The 12,339-nt window shown below is 48.0% G+C and overlaps 1 protein-coding gene across 8 annotated transcripts in view; it reads left to right on the forward strand.

Annotated features, from left to right (window-relative positions):
• Positions 1 to 12,339, forward strand: part of ARHGAP32 (Rho GTPase activating protein 32) — a 176,578-nt gene that overhangs the window by 146,449 nt on the left and 17,790 nt on the right. For all 8 annotated transcript variants that reach the window (XM_031599737.2, XM_090123405.1, XM_031599735.2 and 5 more), the window contains 3 exons: positions 656 to 805; positions 9,101 to 9,203; positions 11,833 to 11,977. In XM_031599737.2, the coding sequence (XP_031455597.2) occupies positions 656 to 805; positions 9,101 to 9,203; positions 11,833 to 11,977 (398 nt within the window). The remainder of the gene's footprint in view (positions 1 to 655; positions 806 to 9,100; positions 9,204 to 11,832; positions 11,978 to 12,339) is intronic.

Consider the following 12,339-nt stretch of genomic DNA (forward strand, 5'->3'; position numbering starts at 1 on the left):
TTGTCCTGCTCTATGCTTCTGCATTTCATTACATGATTTGGTTGGACAGCTGAGAATGCAGACCTGGGTTTTGCTGGGGATTTCAGGTGTATTTTGGTGCTGCGTATCAATGCAGCGCTGTCAAGCTGCTAAAAGGGACCTGATGCAAAAGCTTAGCTCAGCCTTGTTCCTTCCACACAGGTGAACACTGCAGCATGGTGCAGCCCATCGGTGGGCAGTGCTTTAGTAATTCCCACCCGAAGCCACATTCCAGATCAATGTTTCTTTGTGTTAAATGCTTTCCTTACAGCTCCCATGTCGCCTCTGCTGCCCAAGAGTCAGAACAGAAGCCAGCTCTTTATTACTGGACTTCAGAAAATCTGTTTTATCTGCATGTCATAGAATCATAGAATACCTGGGTTGCAAAGGACCACAATGCTCATCTATTCTAACCCCCTGCTATGTGCAGGTCACCAACCAGCAGACCAGGCTGCCCAGAGCCACATCCAGCCTGGCCTTGAATGCCTGCAGGGATGGGGCATCCACAGCCTCCTTGGGCATACGATTGTTAGTAATGTTCTTAGAGTTTTTACGTGCTCCATCGGTTGTGTTATGCTCGACCTTGTCCAACTGAGCCCAATCTGAAACCAATTTCTTTCTTCGTTTTGTTGTACAGTGTCAAAGAAACACGGCAAGCTCATCACCTTCCTTCGTTCCTTCATGAAGTCCCGCCCAACCAAACAGAAACTGAAACAGAGGGGGATCCTGAAGGAAAGGGTGTTCGGCTGTGACCTGGGAGAGCATCTGCTCAACTCTGGCCAGGATGGTAAGGAGCAGCTCAATGCTGAGTTCTTCCTCTGCTGAGAATGTAAAGATAAAAGAGGGATCGTATCTAGCAAGGGGCAAATTGGTACCAGTGGAGAAATGTGTAATGGGAATTGATGGCTGAAAGATTAATTGAGGCTAATGCTAATTAGAGACAGACGTGATGGTTCAGTGTGGGAAGCACTGGAGATGAGTTCTCCATCTCTTGAAGTCTTTGAATAAATACTAAATATTTTTTTGGCAGGGAAATAAACATTGCTGTGTGTGTGAGAGGATTCACTGTTATGGTGAGAGAAGAGTAGATGGAGAGAGTGAAAGTGAGATGGAAGGACAACAGCTGAGAGGTCTGATGCTTTGTTAAATGAGCACTGAGGCAGTGGGCTCAGATGGCGGAGCTGGAAGTTGCATTGCATGTCTGTGCACCCAGAGGGAACGTGCAAACAGAGCAGGTGCTTTACCTCCTGCAGAATGTTGTCTTTCTGTGAGCACAGCAAGCAGCACTCTCATTCTGCATCTCTGTCAGAAGGAGAATGCATTGGCATGAGGTGTCCAGGAGGAAAGTGATACAGCAGAGATATTATTGGTGGAGCAGGAGTCCAGGTGACAGCATCCCGCAGAGCTCTGTAGGTGTGCTCTGCATTCAGCTCCTTAATTGGCAAAGCTTTATCTGAGATCCCTTGAATTTTTGAGTTTGGGCTTCACTGAGGCAGAAAATGCATCTCAGGCTGGCGTGACAGAACTTGTGTCTGCAGAACTGCAGGACATAATGGCTCTGCTTACCGGAGTTTCTCCCAGGGGAGGGTGGCTGGGTGTGATAGGATGCAAGCAGGCCGTTGGTGCTATTGCCTTCTCATTTTTGATGATGCAATTTGTCAATTTTTTAATTGTTGTGTAGGCACCTGAGAAGTAACCCTATAAACAGGCATAGGGAGGGAGGTAAGGATGTTAAAAAATGTTTGCAAGAACAGCAGTAGGGATGTGAGTACTGCGCCTTAAAATCTCCCTTTATGACTGGTGACTCATGTTGTGGATTGCAGTGATTATGGGCTGGCAACTGTAACATCCTGGTTTTAGGGTCCAGGTTTGTGTTGTTTTTTTGTGTTTTTTTTTAATTCCAGTTTGTAGTGTGTTTACACTTTGGGCCATTTTGTGTTTGTGCACGTTGTTTGCAGTGAAAGCAGCACAGCCAGCCCTTCTTGTTCCACGTGTAGGTACCCACTGATGGGATGATGCCTGTAGGAGTAAAACCAGTTTTGATATGAGGGATTCTTGACTTCTCTCTTGGGTTTAAATCTATCCAAGGCCATGGTGGTGCACCCCTCAAGCATGCTGCCTTATGCAATACATACCCAATGGCCATCACAGCCTGCCTTGGGAGCACCATCTCCATTTAATTTTAGTGCATTATTCATTTGTTGGCTCTTCTGGGCTTTGAGTGCTTTCCCTGCCACCACTTGAAAGCAGACCGTGCTCAGCAGGGAGCAGCTCATTCTGCCTCATCCTGAGGGACGTTCCCAGTGGGTTCTGTGCCCCTGGTGCCCGCACTGCTGCTTTGTTGTGCAGAGCTGCAAGGTGCAGCAAATCCAGCGCAGTCCCCGATGGGTGAAGGCTCTGTGCCCTCTGTGGGTAAGCAGCCTTTTTTTTCCCCCTGATTTTTTTTCTCTCAAAGGAAACCAAACAGCACTGAAATGTAGCCCGACCCCAATTAGACAGATCTGTGCTGGCGGAGGATGTGTTTGTTTAGCGTGGGAGCTGCTTAAATGCTGCATTGCAGCATCCGTACCGCGTCCTCAGTTGTGCCTCAGAAGGTTGGGGAACGTTGCTGTCCCTGCTCTGCAGCTGCACACAGTGCTGTGGTTGCTGTGGGCCGTGCAGGGGCTGCTGTTGGAGCTCTGCTGGCAGCTGGTTGGGCACTGCACTGAGATGCAGCGAGCTCCCGGACCAAAGCTGAGAGATCCCTGTGCAGGGGTGTGCAGGGTGTTCAGGTGTGTGTGGGATAACGGGCTGGAATCACTTGGATTACAGAGGCAGAGGTGTAAATCCTGGTAGTTAATCCTACACTGAAAAGCTCCTGTTGCCCAACACTGGATGGAAATATTGCTTCTCTCTGGGCGGTTGGAATTGGGTGCAGGCTAACCCCGATGTGCCCTGTTACTCATGACATCATCCATCCTGCAAAGTCAGCTCTATTCACAGTGGATTTTGTAGGCTAAAAGCAAATGATGTGTTTTGTTCCTCCCCTTGTATGTGTTGCATTGATACATCTTTGTGCATTTGCTGCATTGATAGTTTATCAGCTTCCTTAACTGGACAAGGAGGGTGTGGAAATGGCACAGTTTGATTTCCAGTTTTCCCATCAGAGGAGCTGTGCTTTTCCTCTTTGTGCTTGAGATACAGGAGGAGGTGTTGCTTTTCGTGCTGAAAAAGAAAATGCCAACAGAAGACAAAGCTTATTAACACTCCTGATTCTTGGTCTCTGTTCCTCATGTTATCCCCAATTCCCCAGATTTATTATCAGTTATTTGTGACAAGTTGGGCAGCATTGAAAAAAATTAAACCTGAGCCCTTTCCAAACTGCGGGGTCAGATTAGAGCATACACTGTTATGTACTGGGCACTAGCAACAACTGCTTACTAGGAGAGGGTTGTTCTCTTCTGATGACTATTATGCTCATCAGATAAGCTTCTTAACAGCACCCAACTGCATCCTCACCTCTCATTGGTGCCACAGGAAAGATGATGCGTGCTTACTTCTTTGGTGAAATGCATAATGCCCTCAGGTAGCTGTGGGAAGAGAGCCATAACAAAACACTGGGTAAGGGCAGGGTTCCTCTCGATGTTACTGCTCACAAAGCAGTGGGTGCACCAGGTGCTTCCCAGTGAACCTGCCTTGTAATGCAGGTATTGATGAAACTCATCTCTTCTTTTAATAGCATCTGTATGGTCCAGTCCTGTTGAGAAGACCAGAAGTGAAGGAGAAGATTCTCCCTGAAATACTTTGTTCAGTTAAAGAGAAATGGTAACAGGGCTGCCAGGGCCTGAGTGAACTCAGAGAACAACACTCATAGATGGTGAGGATGTGATTCTCCATCCGTAAACATTTTTCAGTGCTTGAAACTTTGAAAGCTTATTGCATCCTTCATGTCACAGAGTGATAGTACACTTGTTATCCTCCCCAAGTCATTTATCTTGTTCTTGAGGAGCCAATGGTAAAGGGGAGATCTGAACACTGGGATCTGAGCTGTGTGTTAGAGCCCAAACCTGGGTCTGATGGACCTCTACCATTTCCTATTTGCTTAATGTTTTGCAGTGAAGAAATACCATCCTATCTCAGCACTTCTTCGTGCATCTGAGCCCCCGTTGGCCTCAGCTCTGCATGCAGTGTAGACTCAGAAAAAAATGGCTCTCAATGTGCATTCTGAGGCAGCACTTATTCCTTAATTGAGTTCGCATAATTTCACAGATCTAAACATGTCAGTCGTTTCCAAAAAGTGCCAGCATCACCTGAGCACTTGTGTAAAGCGTGCAGAGCTGCTGTGCTTTGTGTGCCCGGGCATTTCTTCAGGGCTGGCAGCTCTGCACAGACCCTGCAGCAGGACGGACCCTGCAGCAGTGGCTGTCCCACTGTGCACATGAGTAGAGAAGATCCCACTTTCTGCAGATGCACAGACTGGTTGAGCACCAGTTGATACTTCTAAAGGCCAACAGTTCTGAGCTATTTGGGGCAGTTTTCCAACCATAACAGGCGCTGTTATTGCTTCACCATCTGCCCTCTCAATTGCTGGAACTCGAGATTGCTGGGTATGGGGTTAGCATCACAAAGAGGTACGTGGGGTTCCCACAGGGAATTACTTGTTTCTGGGGAAGTAGTTGCAAAAAGGGTGAACTGAGAAGGCAGTACAAGCTCTGGCAGTTAAGAAAAGAGACAATTTCTCAGTCCCCTCCCTTTCACCATGCCTACAGCTGTGAGGAGAGACATTCTTTATGCCTGAATGACCCAGGGGACAGCAGGGAGTTGAAAATTAATTTGCATTTTGAAGCTGCAGCTGCAGGGGGGAACAAACAGGAGGAAAAAAAATGCTTTCCTCCATGCAGGAATCGCTGCTCTGTCACCCCTCACTCTGCTCCTGCTGAGCTGGGTGCTCTGCCCCTCTTAACTTAGTGTGGTGTGGTTGGTCTAAATGGTCTGTGTAGGAGTGTATCTGTAGTATATTTGTTCCATTCAATGGATATGCATGCAGGCAACTGCAGAAAGTTAAGTGGATACCACCTGGGAGATGGGTGCACCATACAACAACGCCTATGTTGGATGTAAAAGCAGTAAAAGCGTGGCAGCTGAAAGCAGGAATTCCCTAGCACAGATACACCTGTGATGCTGAGCGTGTTGCTGATGTCACGGTGCTCTGTAAACGTGGCTGCCTGCCTGCCCAGCTTGATGCAGCACGGTGAGATTTACGTTTCTCAGACTTAGACCTTGCCCTTTTTTTCTGTTACGCAGTTCCTGGCCAAGCTGCCATAACCAAGCAGTCCCATCTTACACAGCAGAGAGCAGTGCCAGAGGCTGACTCTGCAGTGAGCACTGCGTGGTAACCAATCTGTGTTTTATGGCCCCTCTCCATTATCACCAGGGACGCAGAACACGAGTCACACCTTCAAATAAAAGTGTTGCACGTTGCCAGGAAATAGTGCAGCCTGTGCTGCCTTGGACTTTACTCAGCAGCTCAGCAGTACGAATCCTTACAGTGTGGGTCGCTTCTGGAAAATCAGGAAGGGAGCATCTCTAAGTCACTGTTTGTTTGGTTTTGTTCTTCTCTCTTAATCCTGGTGATTCAAACTTGAGGACACAGATGTAGAATGAGCCAAAGGTCCCGGGAAGAAAATATTTCAGAGTTAGCTTTTCTGTGGCTACGTGGGGAGTGTTGCTGTCTGTATGCTTGTAAAAACATGTGCAGGTGATGCCCTGGGTGGGAATACATGGATATTTCTTTGAAAAGTTGAGCTAAAAATAGGAGAATGTTTGGGGTAAGAGCAACACTATTTATTGAATATATTCATTGGTATGTTCTTAAACAACCTTGTGTTTCTGCAGTGGGGGAGATGGACGTGTTTGGCTTTACCTTTGTGGTTGGGTGGCACATTTGCTGTGCTTGGTGGGTGACAGGTTTTGCTTTCTGCGTTGGTTTGCTGTGTGAGGAATTCAGCTGAGCAGCTGCATTTCAACAGGCTGTGGTCCATTAACCAGCCAAAGGCCTGGCTTATGTGGCAGCACACCTTATTGCTGTAATGGTGTGGAAATGATGCTGCTGGAGGGGAGCTTGATGGGAGGCCTCATTCCCCAGGCTGAACAAATAGTTCTGATTCCAGAAATGCACTGGAAAAATAAAAATATAAAAGTCTCACAGAATCCAGGGAGGGAACATTACAAATGATTAAAAAGGGAAAAGCAAAACAAAACAAAAAAAACAACAAGATGGTAGGAGAGGAAATGTGTCTGATTTCAAGATGAATCAAGTTGCTCTTCAGAATGAAAACCATAAAACTTCTGCCTCCTCTTAATGGGGAAGAATTAACCAGTTAATGAGCCCTAAGAGATGCAATAAACCTTTCATAGCAGCAGAGAGATGCTCAGGAAGAAGTTGAAGCAATTCTTCCAGCTGCTGCAGGGATGCAGCCTGGCAGGGCCTTGGCTGGGGCAGCCGTTCCCATTGATTGGCCACAGTGCCCGTGGTTGGAAAAAGCAATGGGTGAGGGATGGAGGGAAGGTGGTGGGTTTTGGAGCAGGATGTGTGTGCAGGGCTCAGAGCCTCGCCAAGGGGAGGTGCTCAGATGCAGCAGCTGGAGGTGGGTTTGGCCACACGGTTGGTGACAACACTGCAGGGAGATGGTGAGGCTGAGGGTTAGGAATGAGATCAGGGGTTGGTGCAATGCTGGTATCTGCATGGGGATTTGGATCTGCAAAGGGCTGTGTGTGGGGTCAGACAGCACGGGCAGCAGTTCTGTGCCCCCACAGCAGGGGCTGGCAGGCACAGGTGCCTGCAAAAGGCACAGTGTGGTGGTGGTTGTGCAGAGCTCACGTTTGCCCAGTGAAGCTGTTGCCTGTGCTGTCTTCCTCATGCTTTGTTCTGATAATAGATGATTCTTTGCATCCATACACACATGTATGTAAGTGTGGATCTAGCTAAGGGGCTTAGAATTCAAAGGGGAGAGGGCGATTAAACACACTTGTCAGGTGTCATCTTTGTTCAGAAATTAGAAAAATCGAATCGCCATTGCAGCAAAGGGCCTTCAACTATAATTAAGGCCCTACTTGTAATTCAGTCACTTCTTCAACCATGCAAAATTCCCCCCAAAATATCCGTGGTGCTGGCACGATATATTTAGCTTAAAGAACAGATCGTCCTGGCAACCAGATTAGGAAATGCGTGGAAGAAGCCTGCTGGTTGTTTTCAGTGTGCATTAATTCTGACTGTGCCCAGCCCTTCCATGATGAGCGCTGTGTGCCGTTGCTCCTGCAGCCCCCTCCTCCCCTCCGTGCTCCCCTGACCCCATTCTCTGTATCACAGCGGGTTGCTGCTCAGATGAGCGGGGACATAAATACCACTCTCACCATGCTGTGTGTTTACACAGCTAGATCAAGCCCAGAAGGAAGGGCAGAGAAACAGGGGGTCTGCGTGGGCTGCCCTTGTGCTGTGTGGTGGGAATCAGCCAGGCAGGGAATGTGCCATTTATTTGCTTGCTTATTTCTTTCAGTGGGTGCTGCTGGTTTCGTGGGACATCCCACGTTGTCTTCCTTTGTCTGTGTGAAACCAAACTGAGCACTGATGTCGTGTGTCTTGCAGTCCAGGCTGCTCTCCTTCCTCACCCTGTGTCAGCATCAGCCCCTTGCCCCCCTCAGGGAAAGGTGCTGTGCTCATCTCCCATCTTTCTGCATCCATTTATACCTGGGTCGCGCTTGTCTAATGCTGCAGTGCAACGCAAGGCATATTGCTGCCTTTTTTGGCAATTGCTGGAGCATGGTGCAACTCCTACCCTATCCGCTTTACGCATTAGAACTTTCTTCTTCAAGAGGTGTGGATTTTTTTTTTTTTTTTTTTTGCATAAAGATGAAGTGTCCTCTAAAAATGTTTCTTGAAACCATATTCTGGTGTAGGGCCATCTGTTCTGCCTGCCCTGCTCTCGTCTATTCAGCTGTTGGCACTGAGGACCCATTCCAAAATGGGGAACACGCGTTCTGCCTGGCTGGGCCTGCATGGATTCGTTCTGTTGTGTGCCCAAGTGTGGAGCAGACGTGTCCATAACCCAGGGTGCTTCTGCTGACCACCATGGGAACCACTTACAACAACTCTTCTCTTGCTGTGTGTCTGCATCTCCGTTCAGCAGCACTTAGGAGAACTGAGTGGCAGATGGCGTTTGCTGCTTGATAGAAGCAGCACGTGACCTATTGAGGATCAGACTTTAGCATCTAATGTAAGAATAAATCTCGATCATCATAGGAGTTGTGGCACGAAGGTGGGTTGTGGAGGAATCCACACGGAGGTGGGCTTTGCCCTGCAGGTTTGCTGCTGTTCACAGGAGCTCAGTCCTGATTTTCTCTGTGCTTAGAGAACTTTTATCTCCCTATGATAGATAACATGACGTGCTCCTCCTCAAACCTACACGGATGGACAGATAGCTCAGGCAGTGGATGCTGCGTGGGGCTGAAGTCAACTGGAAAGAATCAGTTGGTGAAGTGGCTGAAATATTAACTTGACACCTAATTACATCTTCTGGGCTTATTTTTTCCATTCTGTCATACCACGGTCTGTCTGCTGTTTCTGTGAGTGTGGTTTGTTGTGTACTTTGGGGAGGAAATTGCCAGTTGTAAACACTGCACTTTGCCTTGTGCAGAAAGCAGCATCCACTCAACATTTGTATTTGCTGAAACCAAACCGTGTAAGTCAATCCCATGTTGGTCTGGAAACAAAGGAAAACTTTTGGCCAAAGAGAGCATATTGGATCAGTTTCATAGCTCTTCTGGACATGAGATTTAACACCACCGTTCTTGTGGGAGCTGTGATGGGACTTGCAGTGTCTCTAGCTTCACCAGAATGACTTCCTCCAGGCTGATTCGTAGGTCCTGGCACTTCTTTAAAGCAAAGAACTCACCTCTGTCCAGTTTCCTCACCAGCAGTGACATCTCTGACAGCTTTCTCCTCTAAGGAAGAACCAAGCAATAGCCAGGATGGGATGTGACAAGAGCACAGCCTGAACCACACTCGAATAACAAGCTCAACTAACCACTGGCACTTGTTCTTTAGTCCCCCAGGTCCTCAAGAGCTGCACTGAATTCATTGAGAAGCATGGCATTGTGGATGGGATATACCGCCTGTCCGGCGTCGCGTCCAACATCCAGAAACTGCGGTGAGTGACACAGCTGTCAGAGGGGGTGGGATGGGACACGTGCCATGTTCGGGGTGTTCAGAGGCCTGTGCTGTGGGGCAGCTGTGTGCAGGTGTGCTCAGCAGTGCTGTGCAAGGCTTGTTGCTGTTCTGTAGGAACGTGGGGTGTTCAGACTTGCTGCTGCAGGAAGTTCTCCTTCAGGACAGAGCATTGGAGGGCTCTGGGATTGCAGTGTCACTGCTGTCAGATTTCATTCCTGTTTCCTTTCGAGCAGCTGATGTTTCTCCTTGCTGATTTGGGCTCCTGGCATATTAGCAATTAATTAGTGACATGTGATGGAGCACTTGCATAATCCTTGGTGGGCGGCGTTGCTGTGCGGGGGATGGCGAAGTGCACCTCGTCCCCACTTGGGAGCTGCTCGTGTCACCATTTCTGTCCTTTATCCTTTTATGAGGCTCTGGATTTTTCCTCCCCTTGCTTGCTGTGCTTTCTTCTGTTGCGAAGGGACTTAGAGAACACTGTGGGATGTGACCAATTCCAGGCCTGCAGAGGCAGCAAAGAGGCATTTTCCCTATGGAGGACATCCTTTTTGTAGCAGCTATTTCCAAGTTAAATGGACAGGTTTGATCCGGCACAGTTACTGCACAAACCCTTGTATGGAGGGGCTTATTCTGGTTCAGCTTAATCCTGTTTTTTCATTGCATCGAGTTCAATTTTAAAAATCTGCTTGTGAGGCTTTGCTATGAAGGCTCCAAGGGCCCTGCCTGTAGCTGTTGTGCACAGCAGTCTGCTGTTCCAACCCTTTAATTCCTCGTTCCAACTTGAGCTGGTCCATCCTTTCTATCACCACTTTAGCCCATTTTTCCCCTTTGCTTAGCCATTTTCTATCTGGATGTACTCCAGAGGTGCTTTAAAAATGTTTTTTCTGACACATTAATTGCATAATTGCCCGGTCTAATAAAGAGAATGAGATGATAGCATCCTTCTTGGTTTTCTGAGACAAAAGGAGTGGAGTACATGGCATAACTTGTAGACACTGTCCCTGTTGTTCATCTAAATCACTACTGCTTTCTGTAAGCAAAATGTGCCTTGGTGAGTCTGATAAGCACAGCAGTGTCAGGTTGGCGTGTTTCCCTCCGCATTCTGGTTTTGGCTTTTTTGGAGATTCTGCAAAGCTCTCCTGCTAACAAAATCTTCCTTTAGAGAAGGCTGAATGTAAGGCTTCCCTTTCCTCACTCTGTTCTGTGCTGCAGGGGTAGTTCTCTATAACATGGCATGAGACTTCTTCCTCAGCAAATACTCAGGGGTAGCAGAGGGGCAGGATGAGGCCAGGCATCTGCCAGGGCTCAGTTCATTTGTAGGGGTGGGCTGATGCTTTCCTTTGCTCTTGGTTTTGAGTTCCTTCTTCTGTGGAGCCAAGAGCAGGAAACAAGTTTTGTCTTCCAAGTGTGAGTAGGTGATGAGTCAGAACGTGCCTGTGGGAGCTGTATGGATGGAACACAGAGGGCTGTGGTTGCAGGGAATCCATCAGTTGGGGAAAGCAGAAACCTTTATTTCCTTCTGTGCCGTGCTGTCTTTGGGATGAGGACCTGGAGCAGACTGTTCTTCTTGTCTGAAGAAGCAGACCTCTCTTCCTCCCCTCGTCTGCCCCTTCATGTCCAGGTGCAGGGAGCATCTCCTCCCCATCTTGTAGGGGATGCACACCCGACACTGCAATCACAGGTACTCCTGGTGCCTTGGGCTACAAACTGGATCTTTCCTGCAGCACAGAGGCAATGTCTGAGCCCAAGGCAGGTTGTACCTTCTGTGTTGCACATTGCTTGGCTTTGGACAGGGAGGCTAAGATGAGGGCCACCAAGCTCCTGACTTTGCTGCAGTTGGAGCACGGACAAGCTGATTCCCCATGTCAGTGTTAAGCACTTTGGTTGACAGCTTAAAGAGGATTGCAGGGAAACCAAGCTGTGGCTGCAGCAGCCCTGTTCTCACAGCTTCCTGTGCCTGACTCACCCTGCTGGCCCCTGCAGAGCTGGCCTGCTAATTCAAAACTGCAACCTCCATGCACATACCTTAGCAGCAAGCCAACTCCTGGCCTTCAAAGCCCAGCTTTTCTTTCATAGATATTTGTGATTTTATTTTTTTTCTCTCACTGAAAACCAGGGGAATGCTCAGGGATTGTCTTCTTGTGGTTCCAGGCACTCTTCACCCCATAGCAGAGGCATGCTCAGCTCACCGAAGGAATTTCTGCATGCTAAAGTTTCCACCTACAGCAGCTGCCAGCCGCGCTGCTGCTCAGCATTGCTTCTCATTTCAGTTTCCAGGCCTTTGAAATGCAAAGGGAAGCAGTTTTTGTTCTGACCCGCAGGGACTTTTCCTCCAGGCAGCTCTGTGCTCCTGGAAGACATGCTCTGGGGGCTCTGCAAGTGCTTGTAGGCAAGGCAGTCAGTTGTAAAGCTGACTTACCATAAAGAAAAGGTCTATTTTGGAAACATCCAGTCTAGCATGGCTCACGTGGTGTTGGTGACTAAGTATTTATTTTTTCCTGTACATCAGGAACCTCTTGCTTTTCTTGGCTGTAATTTTTATTGTTTTTTTTTTTTTTAAATTATTATTATTTTCCTCTTTTTTTGCCCATTTTTTGTGTCCTCTGCAGCCATGAGTTTGACTCCGAGCAGATTCCCGACCTAACCAAGGACAATTATATCCATGACATTCACAGCGTGAGCTCCCTCTGCAAAATGTACTTCAGGGAGCTCCCGAACCCTCTGCTGACCTACCAACTCTACGAGAAGTTCTCAGTAAGTACAAGGCAATGTCTTCCATTTACCTCTCCCAGGGCCTCGTGGTGTGAACTGTCACATACACATACATCTGCTCACCTTTTTTTCTGTCTAAATTCAGCTTAAGTTTGGGTTATTATAGAGATCCAAAGGGTGTAATGTGTAAAACAAGCAGCTCATGCTTCCCACGCACCAGATGCCCACCTGCTGTTAGCATCCTGCCACCGAAACAGTGGGAGATGGGCACAGTGGTGCCCCAGGTCTGAGGTCCTTATTCTGTTGCCCCATGAGGTTTTATTCACGTGTCGTTGCCATGTCCTGCATCACACTGATGCCATGTTTGGAGAATTCCTGTTTTTTTTTTTTTCTATGCCCAAACT

Source organism: Phasianus colchicus, chromosome 23, assembly GCF_987193195.1.
Source record: "Phasianus colchicus chromosome 23, bPhaCol1.hap1.1, whole genome shotgun sequence".
Lineage (NCBI taxonomy): Eukaryota > Metazoa > Chordata > Aves > Galliformes > Phasianidae > Phasianus > Phasianus colchicus.